The following is a 20,464-nucleotide window of genomic DNA, read 5'->3' on the forward strand; positions in this document are numbered from 1 at the left end:
TAGTACATCCATTTTTGCTTGCATATGGCAAGAACTACATGTGTGCTAAAGGGCTGGTTTCTTGGGTACTGCCTGGTAACGGTATCAAAAAATCATAACACTCAAATTTTCTTCTGTTTTGTTTTTGCACGGATCAACAGCAAACTATACTCACAAAAATGTCCCTTTACAGATGAGCAAACAGATTCCCAGTGTCACCACTGCAACCTACTTGCAAGGTTGAGACTTGATTCAAGATCTAGCCACTTTACTACCTTATAATGCAAATTTTGCAAATAAAGTTTATGCTCCTGGTTGCAAGATGTAGCAGTCTTACTGTTATGACTTTTTCCCCTCTTCCTCCACTTCTTAGTCTAATCCAGGAATTATTTTGACTGAAAACCACAAGAAAAATCAAGTGAAGCAGAATAAAATGGGTCAAAATTCATCACAATGTACACTTTACTAAACCACCAGTAGTAAACTGCAAAACAAGCAAAATTTTACATAACACAAGTGATCTTTTAGGATAATCAAGCACATTCATAGCAAATTCAAAACAAGAGTTTAGCTACTCACAAATAGAAGGGATGACTACCAAATCTGTGAATGTGGAAACACTAAGTAACATTTAAAAACATTCCTCTTACTACTGAAGACATCTGCTCCCAACTATGCACTTTGGAACTATTACACAGACAATCTGCTTTCCAAGGTTCTTCATAACACTGTTTTACTGTGAAAATAACTTTCTATTCCACTATCCTCTAGTATGGCACCTTGATATCAGCTATTTGAACCACTTTTGGCACTAGGCATTATTTGAGTGTTCTTTTAGAATGTTAATAATTTATCTTCATATCTTTTTAAAAGCGTCTTTAACAAGTCTTAATTATGTTGTTCTGTATTAAGCTGTGGCACATAGGAACACCAGCAAATGAAGAGAATTCAATTGTGCTAGGCACTGTACAAACACAAGCCATTATAAAACAATCTCTCTCTGTTCTTCTCTTTATTTCTCTAATGGCTTGGTGGTAAAATAGCTATTCCCCAGCACACATAAGCAGAGTTATATTATTGTTCATTGATATAAACACTTCATTTTGCATAATACAGGAGGTAGAATGTAATAACGTCTCATTAAGAAATTTCTCACTGGGTTAGCAGATGTCATCAATCTTTAAAATGTTTAGGTATGTCTCATTACATCAGAAACCATTTCCAATAAATACCCTAAAATTCACTTTATGTAATACAAGCAGACTACACAAAACAGTCACATCATCTCTTTCCCTCTCAAAATACCTATGGAAAACTCTTGAGGGATTTGGACACTTGAAAGCTTGCTTTCTAGCAACACTATGCACAAGGGATCACACAAGAAACCTCCACTCGAGCCAGTCAATAAGGGCTGCATCTAATGGCACTCCTCCCCTAAATTCATGTAAATACACCAAAACTTCCTTCTCTATTCCACAGCCATAAAACCACCAAAACAATCTCAGCAATGCTCAAAAAATACAGAAAGAAAATTAAAAAAAAAAAAAGAAAACAGTTACTGTGGTCTACTGACAATTTCGAGCAATGTCAGCCGCACCAAAAATCACAGTGCTAATCAATGCTGAGAATGTGCTGATTGCTACAGTAAACATCTGCTGGAGTCTGTATGAAATTCCAGACACTGGTAAGTTTAAAACTGAAAACCATTCACATGAAAGTGGTAAACCACAGGATTTGTAAGGCAGAATAATTTGTGCTAGTGGTAGCAAAACTGATTACATGAATTTTTGTTTGATTAAGTTTTAATATCCATACAAACCAGTTATTTTAATTGTGATTATTTAGGAAAACTTTTACCCAGTAATATGGTTTCTTAGGGTTTCTGTATGTTTCTCTCTTCTAATTCTTCCATTATTTTAGTAACTCCATATATTTTTTTTCTGTCTCACTAGACAGAAACAGACATAAAAAGAAAGAAGAATCCATAAATAAAATCCAAGTCAATGCTACTGCTGCCTCCCATTGGAGGCTCTGTCAGACCATTGCCTTCTCTGAGGTGCTACACAAAGCCACTGGATTTTCAACTTCTGTTATTGAGAATTTAAATGTATCTCTACCCACCTAAGGAGCCCACCACTTTTTTTCAACTTCACTAATCTAAGAAAAAGAAACATATTTTGACTGGACATACATCCAGAAAAAGGATCTCTCAGCCCATTACAAGGAGAAGACTTGTTTGTGGACAGACCACAGAAGAATACAAGAAAAATAAAAAGACACATATAATGAAGTTGTGAATGGAGGACATAACCTTCAATAAACAGGATAAATATGTGCATTGTCCTTTACCCCAGAAATTACTTTCTCACAATACAAAGTTTAATGAACAATTTAATTTATACATGGCAAATTTTACCTCAAAATATAGATTACTATTTGTCTTTGATAATACTATACTTTATATTATGGGAATTGGGCTTTCTATTAAATCTGGAGTTATTGTGTTAAAAGAGACATACTTCTATTATCTGAACAACTGAGTCAATGAGCAGGATAAAAGACCACATCAACATCCAGTGGAATATGGAACTGTAAAGTTCAACCCTGGTCTACGAGGTATCAAAAAAATTGAATTAATCCAACACTGGAGTAGCCAGCCTGTAGAACAAATCAACCCCTAACTTTTGAGGTATTCACTTGTTCCAGCATTCCTATGAGCTGGGGGATTCAGCTGACCCAGTTAGTATAAGCACTCTAGGGCACTTGCTGAAAACAATCCAGACATTCTCTGCTACCAGTTCAACATGATCAACTACCATTTTCCACTTCTCTGACAGCTTCAAAATGCTATCCTACAAGTGAAATCAACCATTATTCCAGCATATAGTACTTGTTTATCTTAACTAAAGGGTTATTATATCAGCCACCCTTTTTTCTATTTTCCTGTTTCAAATATGGCAAAGTACCTACATAAGAAAAAGAATTTCAGCAGCACAACACTTTTCTCCAAACATCTAAATATTTACTTTGATTTCGTTAAATAGGGACAGATTACTAAACAACCTTTATAAATAATTACCTCAAAGCAGCCATTTTCTGCATCTCTGCCAAATTTTTTGCCAGGCTGCACTACAAACCTTTTGAATTTATCAAAGACTTAACACATCCTTTGCAAAATTTCTGTTGAATAAAAAATCTGAAAGGATATTTTTTTAAATGAGGGCGAAGAGCAACAATGATGAACATGCCTAATGAAAATGAATATTTCCTTATTCAAGTCATAGATAGATAAGACCCATTTGAGTACATAAAAGTCAGATTTAACTGGGAGACAGACAGCAAACAGTGTGGTTGCTTAGATGCACGTTACTGAATGCAATAAAAGTGATAAATTGTAATTAATATGAATTTATGCAGGGCATATGTAACCAACACTTAATCACATTCCATCCGGGAGGATTATTTATATTTAATAGTAATGTCTGTTTAGCATACTTTGCTTGAATAATTTTTATTTTTTGAAAAGGGGACAAAATGCAGTTTCTACTAATATTCTTTTTATCTCGTTCTGTAACCAACAACCAGAGAAGCAAAGAGAAGAATCCTCAAAAACACCTTTTACATTGACAGTTTGAAAATCTTGACCTACCTCTCTCCTCAAGGATGCATAGATACCATGCCATACCTAGGGCTTTATTTTCCCTTGAAGAGGTCCTCATTGCCCTCTTTCATCATCATACGTGAATTCCCTTCTTGACAGTTAGGCCTCAAGATAAAACATCTTTTTCTCATTTAGCATTTTCCTTAGGCCTTCACATCTAATCCTCCTCTTCAGATAATTTCTTTACAATCTCTTTAAAATCAGGAGTTTCCTCATTACTGACACAGGCTTATCTGTCTCTGGTCTCAAGTTGTGATTACTGCAAAAAGTCCTTACTCTGGTTTTGAAAAAAAGTAACAATAAAATATTGAAAAAAATGAGGAATTTTCAGCTGTGCGACGGAACAGCTTCAACAAACCAGCTGACAGAGCCCTTGAAAGGTAAGTACTTTAATGAGAGGTCTGATTAGGTAATTTTTTTCTTTTTCCCTCTTCCCTTCTGATAATTCCTGTTACTGTGTACTTAGATACACCTTGAAATGCCTGCTGGACTGCCAATCCTAGGAGGGACTTTTTTCCTCCTCAGGCATTAATATGAAATAGGAACAGTCAGTGTGGTGAAAATAAGGATGGTCCTAGAGTCATACAAAGGGAAAAATAAAATAAAATTCAGAGATTTTATGTTTTTTAGCCACCAAAGGTGTTAGAAGAGGAATTTCAGAAGTGTTGAAAACTCCTCTCTCTCTCTAATTCCACTTGTGGCACCAAACTATTTTTAAAATACATTTGGGTCTCAGAATGTAAAACCTGACAAAGATATAATGGTGCAGATGTTGTGTTTGTTTTTCTCTGTGGGTAAGTGGGAAACTAAGAGGTTAAAAATCAGGGGAGTGTTGAGACCCAAGTTCATATCAAGCAGTGAAGAAACATGACTTGGTTACAAGATCCGACAGCAACAGTAAAACCTTTGTTTATAGGCTACTGAGGTGAAGTAGAAGGCATGTGAAAAATCACATGCTGCTGCCTAAAAATGCTCAGAAACTGATTAAGGAGAACTCTTGGATTGCAGAGCTTGCAACACCCCTCCGGTCCCACTGGAAACCACTTCACACACTGATTTCACTCAAGGCCTCCACTACCTGTGATCTTCTTATGTTGCCTACATCCATATCACTGCCTTTCCTCTGATTCTCAACTGCATCAAAGGTTGAACAAGTTATCATCTAAGGACCAATTCTCACATACTGAGACTTAACATAAGCATGAAAACATAGAAACTTAATTGGTTTCTTCAGGAAACAAGGACTTTTTTTTTCCACTTTAATTTTAAAAGGACACTTACCCACAAAAAGCCTATTTCAAGTTCTATCTTTGTTAAAAAGAAGGGGAAAATGTTCTACTGAAATTGTTATACATAAGACCAAGTCTTGGTATTACACAATTGCACATAGCTCAAATAATTCTGCAGAGCTGCACCAAGCTATACTATCTGGGATCTGATTAGTAGTCTTTAAATCAGATACTGCTGGCAAAAGTATTACCCCCCAGATTTTTTTCTCATGACTTTTTTTGATCCAGAGATATCTATCCAGTGCTGCATCTTCCATCTCTAAAGAGTAATGTGCGCTACTTCAAGGTGTTGGAAGATGAAATTTTAGTGTGATCTTGCTGATTTTGTGCAGCTCTTCAGTAATTATGTTAGTAACTGCAAGAAGGCATTACACCCAACACTGACAGCACATTACAGATGACCATGTTGGTTATTTAAGAAAAACAAATTAAATCCAGGGTAGAAAAAAATAAAGGAGAGTTCTCATGTGGCAAGAAATGTTTATGCTTAGTCAGTTGTGTATAGAAATGGTATATATATATGTCCTGCATGATGAAATGACAGACCAAGAAAAACATGCATCTTCTTGTTTTGAAAGACTGAAAACTATATAGCAGTCTTTATTGAGGAATCAGCAGTCATCACATTGTTTGCTGCAAAACTTACAGATACATCAACATCTTAGCCCACAGTGGGCAGTATAAACAAGACTATAAACTGTCTTTGAATATAAAGATCACAAAATCACAGAAGGGGTCAGACTGAAGGATATCACAATGGGTCACCTGATCTAACTTCCCTGATTCAGCAGTGTCATCCTAGAGCACATTGAACAGTATTGTGTACAGACTGTTCTTGAATATTCCCAGCAAGGGAGACTCCACAACCTCTCTGGGCCATCCACTCCAGTATGTGGTCTCTCACACAGTGAAGAAGTTCTTCCTCATATTCAGGTAGAACTTCCTGTGCATCAGTTTCTGCCTGTTGCCTCTTATATTATCACTTGGCAACACTGAGAAGAACCTGGCTCCATCCTCTTGACAACTTTCCTTCAGATATTTATAGACATTGATGAGGTCTCCTCTCAGTCATCTCTTCTCAAGACTGAACCCGCCCAACTGCCTCAGCCTTTCCTCCTAAGAGATGCTCCAGTCCCTTAATCACCTTTGTTGCCCTCTGCTGCACCCCCTCCAGGAGCTCTATGTCTCTCTTGTACTGACAAGCCCAGAACTGGACACAGTATTCCAGTTGCAGCCTCACTAGAGCTGAGTGGAGGGGCAGGATCATCTCCCTCAACCTCAACCTCAAGTGTTGCTGCTGGCAACACTTCCTAATGCACTCCAGGATATCGTTGGTCTTCTTGGCCACAAGGGCACACTGTTGTGTCATGGACATCTTGTTTTCCACTAGGACCCCCAAGTCCTTCTCCACAGAGCTACTTTCCAGCAGGTCAGTCCCCAGCCTGTCCTGGTGCCTGCGGTTATCCCTCCCCAGGTTCAAGACCCTGCATTTGCCTTTGTTGAATTTTAGACAGTTCTTCTCTGCCCAACTCTCCAACCTGTCAAGGTCCTTCCGAAGGGCTGCACAGTGTTGTGTTGTCAGAGAACTTGCTGAAGAGGCATCCACCCCTTCATCCAAGTCATTGATGAACAAGTTCAACAATACTGGGCCCAAGTATTGGGGGACACCACGAATGACAGGCCTCCAACTAGGCCGTGTCACTGCGATCTGCCTTTCAGCCAGTGCTCAATCCACCTTACTGTCCACTCATCCAGTCCACACTTCCAGAGTTTGCCTATGAGGATGCTGTAGTACACAATGTTGAAAGCTTTGCTGAAGTTGAGGTAGCCAATATCCACTGCTGTCCCTTTGTCCATCCAGGTAGTTGTTTCATTGTAGAAGGCAATCAGGTTGGTCAAACATGAGTTACTTTTAGTGAAGCCATGCTGACGCGCCTTATCACTTTCTTGTCATCCATGTGGATAGACACGCCTACAGAATGACATGCTCCATCACATTCACAGGGATTGAGGTGAGGCTGACTGGCAGGTAGTTCCCCAGGTCCTCCTTCTTGCCCTTTTTGAAGACTGGGGTGACATTTGCTTTCACTAGTCTTGAGGCACTTCTCTTGATCACCATAACCGTTCAAAGATGATCATGAGCAGTCCAGCTATGGTATCTGCCAGCTCTCTAAACACTCATGGATGTAACCTGTCAGGGCCCACAGACTTGTGGATGTCAAGTTTGACTAGGTGTTCTCTAACCCAATCCTTCTTGACCAAGGGAAATTCTTCCTTCCAACATTCCTTTACCCTGGTCTCTTCGGTCAGAGATTCCTGAGGGCTGGTCTCCTCAGTGAAGACCAATGTAAAGAAGGCATTCAGTAAATATGCCTTCTTTGCATGCTCTTTTACCAGGGTCCCCCCTCCGTTTAGTAACAGGCCCATATTATCCTTTGTTTTCTTTTTGTTATTTTGATGTATTGGAAAAAACCTTCTTGTTGTCCTTCACATCCTTGACCAGATTTAATTCCAGATGGGCCTTGGCCTTCCTTGTCTCATTTTTACTTACTCTGAAAATCTCTCTATATTCATTCCAAGTAGCCTGACCCTGCATCCATCTCTTCTGTGTTCCCTCCTTACGCTTGCAAAATGACAGGAGTTCTTTCTTCATCCATGCAGGTCTCTTGCCCCCTGTGCCCAATACCCTGCTCATTGGGTGGCATCATTCTTGAGTCTGGAGGAAGTGATCCTTGAATATCAACCAACTCTCTTGGACCTCTCTGCCTGCAGGGCCTGTTCCCCTAGGATTCTTTTAAGAAGATCCCCGAAGAAGCTGAAGTCAGATCGCAAACTTACTTGCTGCCCTGTTTCCTTCTCGCCTCATACTGAACTCCACAACCTCATGGTCACTACAGCCAAACCTTCAGATAGCCAACGAGGCTATGATAGTTTGTTAGTAGGTCAAGCAGCACACCATTCTTTGTGGAATCCTCCACTACCTGTGACAGGAGGTTGTTATCAATGCTTTCCAGGAACCTCCTGGACTATTTGTGCTTTGCTGTGTTGCTTCTCCAGAACATGTCAGGGTAGTTAAAGTCCTCCACAAGAACCAATGCCTGTGACTTTGAGGCTGCTTCTAGCTGCCTGTAGAAGGCCCTATCAACTTCTTTCTCCTGATCAGGTGGCCTGTAGGAAATACCCACAACAGTGTCACCCTTACTAGTCAGTCCCTTTATCCTAAACCATAAGCTCTTGACTTGCTTGTCATTCATCCCAAGACAGAGCTTGATACATGCCAAGTGTTGCCTCACACAAAGGGCAACTCCACCTCCATGCCTTCCTGGTCTGTTTCTCCTAAACAGTGTGTAGCCCTTCAGGACAGCATTCCAGTCATGTGACCTATCCCACCACATCACTGTAACTGCACTGAGATAAAACCCTGTGACTGCACACAGATCTCTAGTTCCTCCATACTCTGTGCTTTGGTGTACATGCACTTTATAGAAGTATTTGATTGCATCAATATCCCAGTAGGGGTGCAAAGGGACGACCCATAGTCCTGTCTTCTAATTATGTCTTTGGCTGCTTGTGCTTGCTTGAGGTATTCCCCCTTTAAGCTTCCTTTTGCTACTAGAGTGGTCACTACAGTTCTCCCCTTCCCACACCTTATCTCTGTCGAGCCTGGCCCTGTTCCCATCCCCCTTCAAATCTAATTTAAAGCTCTCTCAACAAGTCCTGCCAACTCCTGAGCTAAGATTCTTTTTCCAACTCTGAGACAGGTGGACCTCATTTTCTTCCAGCAGGCTTGGTGTTGTATAAACTGAACCATGATCAAAAAACCCAACGTCACTCTAAAAAAAAACCAAACTGGACAATGAAATTTAACAAAAGTTAACACATGTGGATTTTTCTGAGTTGTGGCACATAGATATATCCTTTTTTTTTTTGTGCATACATAGAAACAATTCAGTAAAATTCAAAAGAAAATCGTAATGGTTAAGGTAGAATAGGAACGAAATTTAAAACATCTCAGGAACTCACAGAAAGTCAATGTAGCAGTGCAGAACCTGAACCAAGCAACTATTCATTGCAAATAAAATCAATAGAATCAGAGAAGGCAATTACTGATGAACAAAACAGGTAATTAAAAATCTTTTTGGACTTGAAAAGTTCAACACTTGGCAGTGTCTATCTCACATCAACAGAATCACCAGCCCTCAGTACCACAGCTTCTCCTCCGTGAGTTGCTAAAAGCTGCTGTTCTCTAACTCATATCATCAAGCAGACATACATCATGACTGAACTCTGGGAACCTTGCTGTTTCATAACTTTGCTTTAGTTTATGTCAAAAAAGATGACTTTCCCAGTGACCACACAAAATGAACCAGCTGTGTATTTGTAACTGAATAAATTGCATACACCAGGTCTGCATGGTATGGAATGAGAATGTTTGGTGAGAAACCTAGTTTAAACACTAGTAACTATGATCAACTATGTTCATCTAAATGCCATTCAAAACTCTGAAGGTCCATTAAACACACTAGAACAGCAAATACCCATTCTCTCAAGAGATCAAAAAAAGTTACAAAAGCCAAAACTTCAAAGCAGTTTCAGTTGGAGAAGTAAAAATGACATAGTGATGGCATCCATATCATAGGATGGTGGTCATTAGAAGGGACTTCTGGAGATAAGTTTTAGTTCAATCTCCCTGCTCAAAGCAGATTGTTCACAACATTGTCCATGCTGAATCAAAGATAATTGAGAAAGCAAAAGGTTAAATTGAGTATTGCAAAACCCTCAGATTTTTATGGTAGTACACAGGAGGATGGTAGTAAACAGGAAGTCATGACCCCTGAGAGATTTTCATAGGCGGGAAACAAACATTTCAAATTTGAATTAGAAGAACACTCCTCCCCTCCACCCAACGCAACAAAAAATCCCCCCAAACTGCATAAACAAAACAGCAACCCCTCAAGAAAAAAAAAGCCAAACCAAACCAAACAATCAAAAAACAAAAACCAGACAAACAACAACAACCCACACACACATACTATTATTCTATAGGAGAAAGAATGCCTCAATTCAAACCTTACAACCATTGCAGATTATTGTCAAGGGTATCCTTAAGAAAACACAGTGCAGTAAACCACTATAGAAGACATGGAATAGCATACAGCAAGGCATTATTTCAAAAATCTTTAGAAATAAAAAATCAGATGGCTGCAAGTCATAAACAGCACTTACTGAAGCTGAAGACAGACTAAATTCAATAAAAACAAGCATGGTTCTCAAAAAATGTACATAACTGGTCCCAAAAGGCATATAATGAAGCTGACTTCCTAGACAAAGTCTCAGCTACACATTCCCCTACCCTGTCTCCCTCACAGAAGGAGAAGCAAAATACCATCTGAATTACATGAGCTCACTACTGTTCAGTTTTATTATTGCTTCTGATACTTTAGCTGAACTTTATAAATCCTATACTAGATATCCCTTCAGATCACTGACCAGCAATTCTCCCAGTTCACTTTCTAGATCCTCCCACAGGAGGAGGGGGAGAACAAAAGATTCAATAAACAGCTAAGAAAAAGAGTGCAAAAATTTAATTTAAGCCAAACAGAGATGCACTGCCTTATTCCCAGCATCTTACCATTCATCATTTGAAAAGAGCCACTTTTGTTTTTCATGACTTGTTATTCATCATGTTATCATCAAATCGCTGATGTTATGCCTGAAGTATTTCTTATTGCAGGCAAAACAGAGGAGAGAGTTCACAGAAGAAAAGCTGAAGGGAAGAACTAGCTCTTCACCAGGCAAAGTAATTAGATCATACCTGTTCTACACAAAAGTTTCTTAAGAGCAGTCTTTGCCAGGAAGGGAGAAAAGGGGTAGAAGACAAAAGCCAGTCCAGTTTCCTTCTTGCTGGTTTAACTGAGAAGACTTCAGAGCACGTGTACTATGTGCAAAGTAAGTGGATAGCAAAGTAAGTCCACAGCAAATTGACAGCACATGCTCTTAAGTAGTAGTTAACTAGAAATATTATTATCCTCAACCTTTTAACATTTTTAAATACAATTCTTTAAATTGTTAAATGGAGACATAATAAAATGCTGGAGAGTTTATTCTACTGATGCCTAGCAACTCAGGGTAAATGTAAAATGCTGTATGAAAATGCTATATTATTACTGTGCACATATTTCATCTCTTTTTAAGTGTGTGCTGAACATTTACAAATCTGTAATGGAAATGGAAATGATGTTTTTAATTTTTCAATGGTTCAAAAGTAAAAAAAGTGTCACTGTCATTATATAACCCATCTTTCAGTCAGAAGTGAAAGTTCCAAAGCATTTTGCCTTCCTCAGATTTCTCTTTCTGGTGTTATTGGAAAGCTTGTCTTCTTGTTTAAATGAATTTCCTTTTAATCTCCTCCCTGAGCTGCTGGATAGATGGAGCCTCTTAAAAAATTCAGGATATCACTGTAATTGTAAATTGATCTGCTTCTGTGGCAGAAGGCTGAGTCCCTCCATCCAGGAAAGAGACTGTCTTCTCAAAGTTGTTTTTCAGACAAATGATTAATTTGCACTCTCTCTTGCTATTATATTATCCTTTAATAAAAAAGTAGTTTTTAAACAAAACTACCACTTTTTGGATTGTTTTATTCCTGGCAACATACAGGGAAGAAAGGCAACTGACAAAGAAATATTTCCTGGCTTGAATTTTTTAAATTTCCTAAAGGAGAGTTTGACTCTACTTATATAGGAACTAAAACTGTATCAAGACAACTGAAATGCACATATTCATCACTGCTTAAGTCCTGAATTAATGTAATATATTAATGGACACAGGAAAATTCCCCATAGATTTTTAATGCAGAGTTAAGGCTGAAACACTGTTATGACTATGCAATCCTTAAAACAGACACGTAACTCATTAGGATCAAAGTAGAGGAAATTATCCATCTACTGTGGTGCTGAATCCACATAGCCTATTTGCCTTTGGCTCTTTGGTTATGAGATCTGGCATCACTTGGATTATTTCACCTAATCCATCATTAGCTTTCACGTGTCCTATATACTGTGCAACAAACCTAAATTTAACAAACCCAACTCCCCATCAATTACCACACTGAATATATTACATGTCAGCACAGGGCACAAAGATTAGACATGCTGAATTACACCTTTCTTTGTGAAAAGTCAATATTTTTAGAGCACTGTTAATGATGCTGACTCCAACTGTAATAAACGTTCCTTCCTATTGTGGAAAGGCACTAATACTCTGACCTTTATGTAAAAGACAGAGCTACAACACAAAATGAAAAACCTCAGAAGACACAGAAAACACATGAGAGATCCCAGAAACAGTGCCACAGAGTCACTAATGTGTGTTTTTTTAATTGCAATATTTGCTTGGATGGTGGAATCCTGTAAGATGACCTATTTTTTTTTCCCCTATAATCCTACCAGTAAGCATTAGTAATTTAGATTAACTTTCTCCCTCCACATAAACAAAGCACACAAAAAGGTTATTACTTACAACAAAAACTAAATACACTGCTGTTGTGTTATCACAGCATCCTTACTTACCGGTCTTCCACAAATACACTGATGAAGTTTGAAATTCACTTTGTGCACGAGCGTCCCAGATTCCCAGCAGCAGAAGCATGAGAACTCCCACGCACCAGGCTGGCACGGCAAAAACCCCTGGACCACGGCAGAAAGGAGTGCTCCCCTCACTCAACCCCATGCCTCCAGCAGCCTGCTGCTGCCTCCAAAACCCGCAGCACAACCACGAAACCTTCTTCAAATAATACTCCCCTCTTCAGAATTTCTTCATGGGGAGAAAGGGATTGGAAACCTCTCTTCTGCTATTGTGCATGGCAGTTGAAAAGGAAAAACTGTTTAACACCAGGGAACAATAGAGTCCTCCTCGCTTGCTCTTGCTGCGGCAGCGGCTACTCCTGCTCGTATGGTTGCTGCTCCACGCTCTTCCATTCAGCGGTTATAGCACTTTTCCATCAGCTAAAAGCGAGACAGCTGTCCGCAGGGGGCTCCAGCTGACTGAGCAGGTTATCTTGCTCTGGGAGGCACCAGCAGTCATTTACACCAGCTGGAGAGAGTGAGAGACAGAGAGAAACAGGGATGAGGAGAAACACAAATAGCCCAGTGCTGTAATCTCAGCGTAGAGAGTGACTGTAAAAGGCTGGCTTCCCAGACACGTCTCTCCCTGGAATATCCCAAATGATACACACTAAGAAGAAAAGAAGAAATCATCATCAGACATGTTTCAGAAACACAAGTCATTCAACCAGAACAGATATAAACAGAACAATATATAATAATTAAGAGAGCATCAGACGTTTATCCTGATAACAACATGTATGCTGCATTAACTGTTCTGTAAACAACAAAAAAAATAAGTGATTACACATGCATAAAACAGACAATTAAGACCTTACAAAGGAAAATGGAAGAAAATGTAGGAAAACAAACAAACAAAAAACCCCACATTACATTGTCTTGCATATTTATCAAATCTGTTTCAGGTAATGACATATAGCTATTTGTTATGGGGACAGATGAATATATGTATATGATAGTGTGTATGTATGTGTAAGCATATCACCCCTGTGGTAGATGAAGCGTGCATATAATATATAATGCAAGATAACATCCTTTCCTATCCAGTAAGTATGTACACATATATACATGCATAAATGTCAACTGTGTAATTTAAAATAATTTGAAGATCAAGTTATCAATCATTTTACATATGAAAGTATTCAGGATACATTAGGCTGTCAAGATGATACAAAAACGTGGAGAGAGAAAAAGCTTTTTAAATAGGGATCTTTATCTCTCCCGCCCACTACACAGTGAACAGATGCAATAACAAGCCTAAAGATTGGGCTTCTGTCATCTATAAACAAGGAAGCAAATGAAGAATTTTCAAGAAAACCTATATCATATTCAGAAAGTTACATTAAAAATGCAAACAAAAATACACAGTATGAACACAGGACTCAGAGCTGAAAAATGATGGAGCCATTGTTGTTTAAAGAAGAAACCCTCAGTCAACCTCTCTTGGGACGCCTGTCATTTTGCACAACCTTCTCAGATTCAGCCTTTTCACATGCATTAGACTAAAATCAGTCGTGATCAAATAATTCCCAAGTCCTTGCCTGTTTAAATATTCTGACATCAGAGCAAATTAGCAATGTTGAAGGTTGCAAATTCGTCTTTGTTTACTTTCCACTCTGTTACGCCTCTAAGAGGGAATTAAAGGCTCAGGGAGCTCTAGCACCATGAGGCTGTGATTAAGAGAGATAAGCAAGTGTGGATTACTGTTCCTCAGCTGTTGAAAAACAGGCAACAATCAGGAGATTATAGGTTGATAAGGGATACACAGAAAGCCATGATCTTAACAAATTTATAGCATCCTGATGCAGAACTTGTACCCTCAGCTAAAGCACTTCAGAAGATAAATTTTATTCACTTATCCTACATCGTACTGTATTCACTTTAGAAGGCATGGATCCCCCTTCAGCCTGTGCTTTGTCGAACTAGACAAAACACTGCTTTAAATCAAAATTCTCTCTCAGTTTATTGATTTATAGCAATTTTACAGCAAAATTTGGGGTTAATCACACGCACATTATTTAACATGCTATGTAGAGGGACTTGAGAATATTCAACCTAATAAAAACAATGCCAGATTCATAATTTATGAAAAACAGGATTAAGACTAAGGGCTTAAAGAAGTTTTAAGAACATTGGGAAATCTATGGCAATAGCTGTATTGACTTGCATAGTTAAAATAAAACATAGCTTACACATTCCTTTGAAAAATTAAGAGTAAAAATATTTTAGCCAGAGCTATGCATCAGAGGAAAAGTCAAGTTTATACAGTGATCAGGGGAAAAGGCACCCTTTTTGGAGTTATTAAATACAATGGATTCTACCTAGAATTTTTTATGAATGTATAAAGAAAGCCTCTGAGAATATTTTGTACGTGACTCAGATCATCTGGAAACATCATCAGGGAACAGATCATCCATGTAGTTGGCACAATGAATCAAAGTGGGTTTTGACAGCAGAACAAAGCAGTATCATGAGAGAGGGTAAGCACACATACACAAACACTCAAATATTTTCTTATATTTATGCAACTATAGGACCGCATACTTTAAAATCACTAAAATAGAGATTATTAAAATAAAATATTTTCACATTACTTTTTATGATTTTACCAATTTTTTGGTCAAAAAATCAATGAACTATGACAGAACAATTTCATCTTTTTTGTTGTAAGACGCTATGATGAATTTAGAACTGTTCAGAAATATGTTACAGAGACAAAACAGAAAGAATATTAATAATGCAAATTTATCTGTGTGTCTGGAATAAAAAAGAAAAGGATTTCTGAAGATCTGGTTTTTCTGGTTTTTGCAAACACTAGATCACTTATGTAGTACACACGCTATTACTCAGGACAGGAAAAGGCTGGTGATACCATAGGCCAAAGAGTAGGCTGATGCCTGAAGACAGAGACCAACACCAACCTCACCAACCTAACTGCAGGGGTTGGACTTTGGACACAAGAGGGAATATATCCTGACTGTAAGCATCCGCTGCTGTCAGCACGCCTTACCCGGAATGCTTTGTTAGAGTTTTCCACCCCAGTGTATCCAATGTGCTCCTACCCTCTTCCTATTTGCTACTGGAGTTCCCTCCAGTTAACAGTGCAACCAATATTTCCAGTCCACTGGCAACCCATCTTATAATATATACTTAACAATCATAATGAATCAGTTTTTTATGGCTTAGACATTCCCAAAGAAATGGTTAAGTGCTTTTGAGAAGAACCCTCTAGACAAAGCATAGAAATAAACTACAATCGACATTGGTATTCGTATCACAAACTTAATATTGTCAGTGTTGTCCCTTAGAGCACCAACATATGAGCCTTGGCAGACTTTTATTCAGATACAATTATTTCTTTAGATGTAGATGTGGCACTTAGGGACATTGTTTAGTGGTGGACTTGGCAGAGTTAGGTCAATGACTGAACTCAATGATCTTAAAGCTCTTTTCCAAACTAAATGATTCTATTATTTTATTTGAGGCATAGCAGCTACATGAAGTCTGTAAACTGCTCCAACAAATGACTGATAACTTAGCACCTTTTCATTTTCTTGAAAAAAATACAACTAACCTCAAAGACCTTTGTGAAAATGAGGCAGAGTTAACTCTGAAATACTGGAATTACTTTGTTCATATCTCCAAGCATTAAACAGCTAGAGGATGACAAAACAAACATGCCATACCTTTTTTTTATTGGAAATAGAAATGATAACAAGATATATATTTCAAATAGAATCACCCTGCTGGTATTCCTCTGCTACCAGGAAGTCCCTTGTCTTTATGAAATGCCATGAATAAAAACTTCAGGTTCATATTAATCTGACATTCTGATGATGTATTTCTACACATAGTAAGGTAGAAAGAGCATGCAAAGCATGCAAAGAGTATAAAATATATAGGGCACACTTGTTTCTGGGGTAAACAATACAAACCAAAGAGCTGCATCCAGCATCATTTCCATTCGCCTCCAATTTCAGACTCTGGTTGAGCTAGAAATCTTTAGAAAAGTTTCAGTCCATTTCTCTAGATCTACAGAAGATGTTTAATGGACTCTACAGTTGTACCCCACAAAACCATCTGTTCTGCATGAGTACTAGGATACCACAAAAAACCCACCCAAATTCTAAAGAATGAAAAATATTTTATTTCTTGTGTAGAAAAGTGAAAATCCCCTCCATCTGAACTCTGTTCATTTTATCTCCAAGAATTTTCCCCCTCTCTTAAGTGTAAAAATGACAAATGCTGCCAGAGGCAAATAAGACACCTATCTTCTACACATCTAACTCTACAGTTATAATGAGTTTATTACAACCAATGACTACTGGATAATACAGTACCACATATTTCTGAAAAGCACTCTAAATTTGTAACATGCTGATATGGTTCAGTCACCGTATTAGGATGCCCTTGGAAATATCCCCTTCATGGGATGCAGTGGTATGGTTGCACCCCTAACTTTTAAAGAAGTTAGGAAGGTGTAGTATGTTCCCCTACATGCATGTTTGCCTTGCAACATCCATGATCTAAATAATTCATGTAACAGCTAAAAAAAGCTTTTATTCTCTTCATTCCCTGGCATAAACTCATGGGCTAGAAATTCTATCTCTGCATTTTGTAAGAGCCTGACATCCGTGCGGATATTTTACTACAGTTGCAGGTATATTGTAATAATTGCCTTGAGATGGGAACTGCAAGAATTTTATTAGATATTGAGAACTTCAGGATGGAATAGGCTGTACAGTGCTCTTCTAGGCTTTGCTGCAGATCATTAAGTACTATTTACCAGACTAAGTAACAGTCTCTTATTTTACTTCATATCAGTGCTAGAGAGCCAAGCCAGGGAAGCCACAAAAAATATCCTAAACATGAAAAATCTGGAAAAAAAAATATTAATATCTTTGTTTTTCAAAATCCAGCAGCTCCAGTGTTTAAGTCAATTTAAAAATTAAATGTGCTGTGCAAAACTTGCAGCTGAAAAAAGTTATTTTTAGGGATCCTAAACATATGGCCTCTAGGTGTCACACTCAACCATGTCATAGTATGCTAGAATGGATTTTTCTTATCCTTTAATAGCAGGTAAGAGACCCTGATTTTGTCCTTTCATTGTAACACATCCTCTTTTTAAACTTGCAATATCTAAAACAAAAAAACAAAACCAACCCAGCCTCTTTCATACAAATAGTATAATTTTTTATGGTTTTCCCAGAGCAAATGTTTTTGCAAATATTAGAGATATCACAACGCCTATTAGTTAAATTTGTATCATTCTTTTAGATCATGGAATTGGAGAACAAATTAGGAATTCTGAGAGTTATATGTGTGAGCTGCGCAGAAGTAAAGCATTGCATGTATAAAATTACTGGAGTATGTTAATAATGTACACTTAAACTCTTCAGTATTTCCTGATGCCTTCAAAAAATTTGCAACAAGAAAAAGTCTAGTTCTGACTTTACGAATGCTTTGCTTTTGTTAAGGTAAGTTAGTAATTCTTGGACTGATTTATCTTTTTTTAATGTTTTCTTTTAATTGTTTGATTATACTGGGGGGGGGAGGTGGGGAAAGCAGTGTTTGTTTGGTTTTTAATCTAATTTAAATCTAGATATTTTCCTAGCCTTAGCCATTTTTTCATTGGTATGGTGTGGGGTTTTCAGTTACAAAAAAAAAAAAGTGTTTTTGTTTTTTTTTAACCTGGTTGTTTGTTTTTTTTTTTTGTAGATCCCTTTGGTAGGTAACAAAATCAACATCCTTGGCATAGAACATTCTTTGAAAGAAAGCATTTGTAGGGAGGGCACACTAAAGTATGGCCAGGAAGTATGTCTAGAACAGCTTGGTGAGAGATCAAGCTAGAGGAATTCAAGTGAGAAATCAATGAATTTATCAAGGAGGGCACCTAGCTTTGGATCAAGATACATGATGAAAGAGTGTATTTACCATCTTTGTTTTCAAGAAAAATGTTAGTTTTAACTTGATGATTTAACCGAGGAAAGGCTACTGGGCTAAATAGATCAATGCCTTTGTGAAATGCAGTGGTCCAAGAGCTGCAGAAGGCCAGATTAAATTAGATAATTTTACTATCTGGCTTTAAACTCTGTGAATAAATTTTGTCATTTCTGCCCAGATTATATTGGCTTCAATGCCAACTGCATGAAACAGAACCTATTGAAAGATCAGAACTGGCTGCAAAGATCAAAATTTTCTCCGTGACTTTTTCTATGTTAATTAAAAAAAAAAATGTTTATGAGTAAAATAGTGAATTTTTCACTTTTGGTAATCTCTGCTTCAGGAAAGAAACTTGAACTTTTCTTCTACTGTTCATGTAAATCAGTATACTCTTCTTATCATAACCTCCAAAAAGAAGTCTGCACAAACTAGAACCTCTTCTATAATTGTGATACCAGTATGCACTTGCTTACAGAGTGCTAAGGGGGAAAAAAAATAAGATTGGGAACAAAAGTGAGCATGGGACATAAAGCTAACCTCTAAGTTAGTAGGACAGAAAACTTGGGAAAGAGCAAGTGATAAAAAGAGCCAAGAAAACAGGGCGAAATCAGAATAAGAAACCTAAGTGGAGAAAAAAAATACTGGGAGGAAATAGTGAAAACCCAAATTTGTGTGGGTGAGCTATATACTGTTTAGTCTTATAATGCATTTGGCATTGATCTACAGTTTGTGTACCTATTTGATTAAGACTTCACAGGCAATGGAGCTTTTTTAGTTACCTCAGTTTCAGAAAGCCCAACACAGACTTCATTAATGGACAAAACAAACAAACCCAATTGACCATAATTGCCATCTAGAACCAGTTTTCTAACTCCAAGCTCATTATACTAGACTTTCCAACAGACAAACAAAACACAGGATTTTAATGGGACTTTCCAAGTCAACTGTGTTCCTCCGATGTGTGCATGTACTTTTGAAATTTGTATTCCTAAAACCAATGGGAACAGCTAGCCCCTATGCCCAGCATGAACTTATGCTGAAAATAAATGTTTATCCAAGTAATATCCTCACTGGAGAAAAACAGTGATTAAAACTTATAGTTGTGCATGCAAATAAGTAGAATTATTCACGGGACCTGAAAGGCAGGCAGGGAGATGTCACAGACGAAATGGAGAGGTAAGTATTGAAATCCCTGACAAGGGGAACAGAAAGAGAATGGTATAAACAAAGAAAATCAGTGCCCATTATCGCCTTTGAAAATCCTCTCCAGGGAGAGCTTAGTAATTTGCACATACCAAATCACCTTAAACAAAAGCCACCTTCAGTCAATTTTAAGCCTTTTCCTTATTAAAATCCTATTGATTGATCATTCTTCATCTAAATGTCTGACAAGCCAATTTCCATTTTCAAGGAGGGAAATGTTGCTCTTCTTTTTCGGGTTATAAATCACTCAAACATTCTGTTATCAACTCTTAAAATAGTTAAGTAATAGAAATTAATAAGAAAATTAAACAAGGCTGCTTTCTTTTGTGAGTTGTTGTTTTATTAGTGCAGGTTTTTCTAACTTGACCAATACATTTAGTGGTTTCCAGAAATCGACAGACTCATTAGCAGTGACAAACACAATATAGGTGGAAATAGCTTTTAATAATTTGTTAACCTCTTAAGAGTCCTAACTTAGCTAGCCAAAAGTATAGCTCTGTGTTTTGTGCTGGCTTCAAGAGTTCAATAAACAAGAGGAGTATAACTTCAGGAAACTGATAATCAATCTCACACCATTCTGACATGGGGTAAGATGAGGTTAGATTTAAACCATTCTAAGTTAACAATCAAGGTTCAATTTTGATTTGCTAACTAACTAAGCCCAAATCCCATTATATCATTAATAATAATATTTTGCAAAATCTTAGGTTATGAATAAAGTTGGAGCACTGAAGATAATATCTCGAAATAAAACCTTCACTCTCCAA

The 20,464-nt window shown here is 37.7% G+C and overlaps 1 protein-coding gene across 8 annotated transcripts in view; it reads right to left on the minus strand.

Annotated features, from left to right (window-relative positions):
* THSD7A (thrombospondin type 1 domain containing 7A) overlaps positions 1-20,464 on the minus strand; it is a 283,452-nt gene that overhangs the window by 184,808 nt on the left and 78,180 nt on the right. For 7 of the 8 annotated variants that reach the window (XM_017830347.1, XM_017830343.1, XM_017830344.1 and 4 more), the window contains one exon: positions 12,498-13,020. In XM_017830347.1, coding sequence (XP_017685836.1) covers positions 12,498-12,657 — 160 coding nt within the window. In that variant the 5' untranslated portion in view covers positions 12,658-13,020. Of the gene's footprint in view, positions 1-12,497; positions 13,150-20,464 lie in introns of those variants that run through there. The other variant, XM_017830348.1, reaches the window with a different exon arrangement.

Source organism: Lepidothrix coronata, unplaced genomic scaffold (assembly GCF_001604755.1).
Source record: "Lepidothrix coronata isolate B3197 unplaced genomic scaffold, Lepidothrix_coronata-1.0 Scaffold177, whole genome shotgun sequence".
NCBI classification, from domain to species: Eukaryota; Metazoa; Chordata; class Aves; order Passeriformes; family Pipridae; genus Lepidothrix; species Lepidothrix coronata.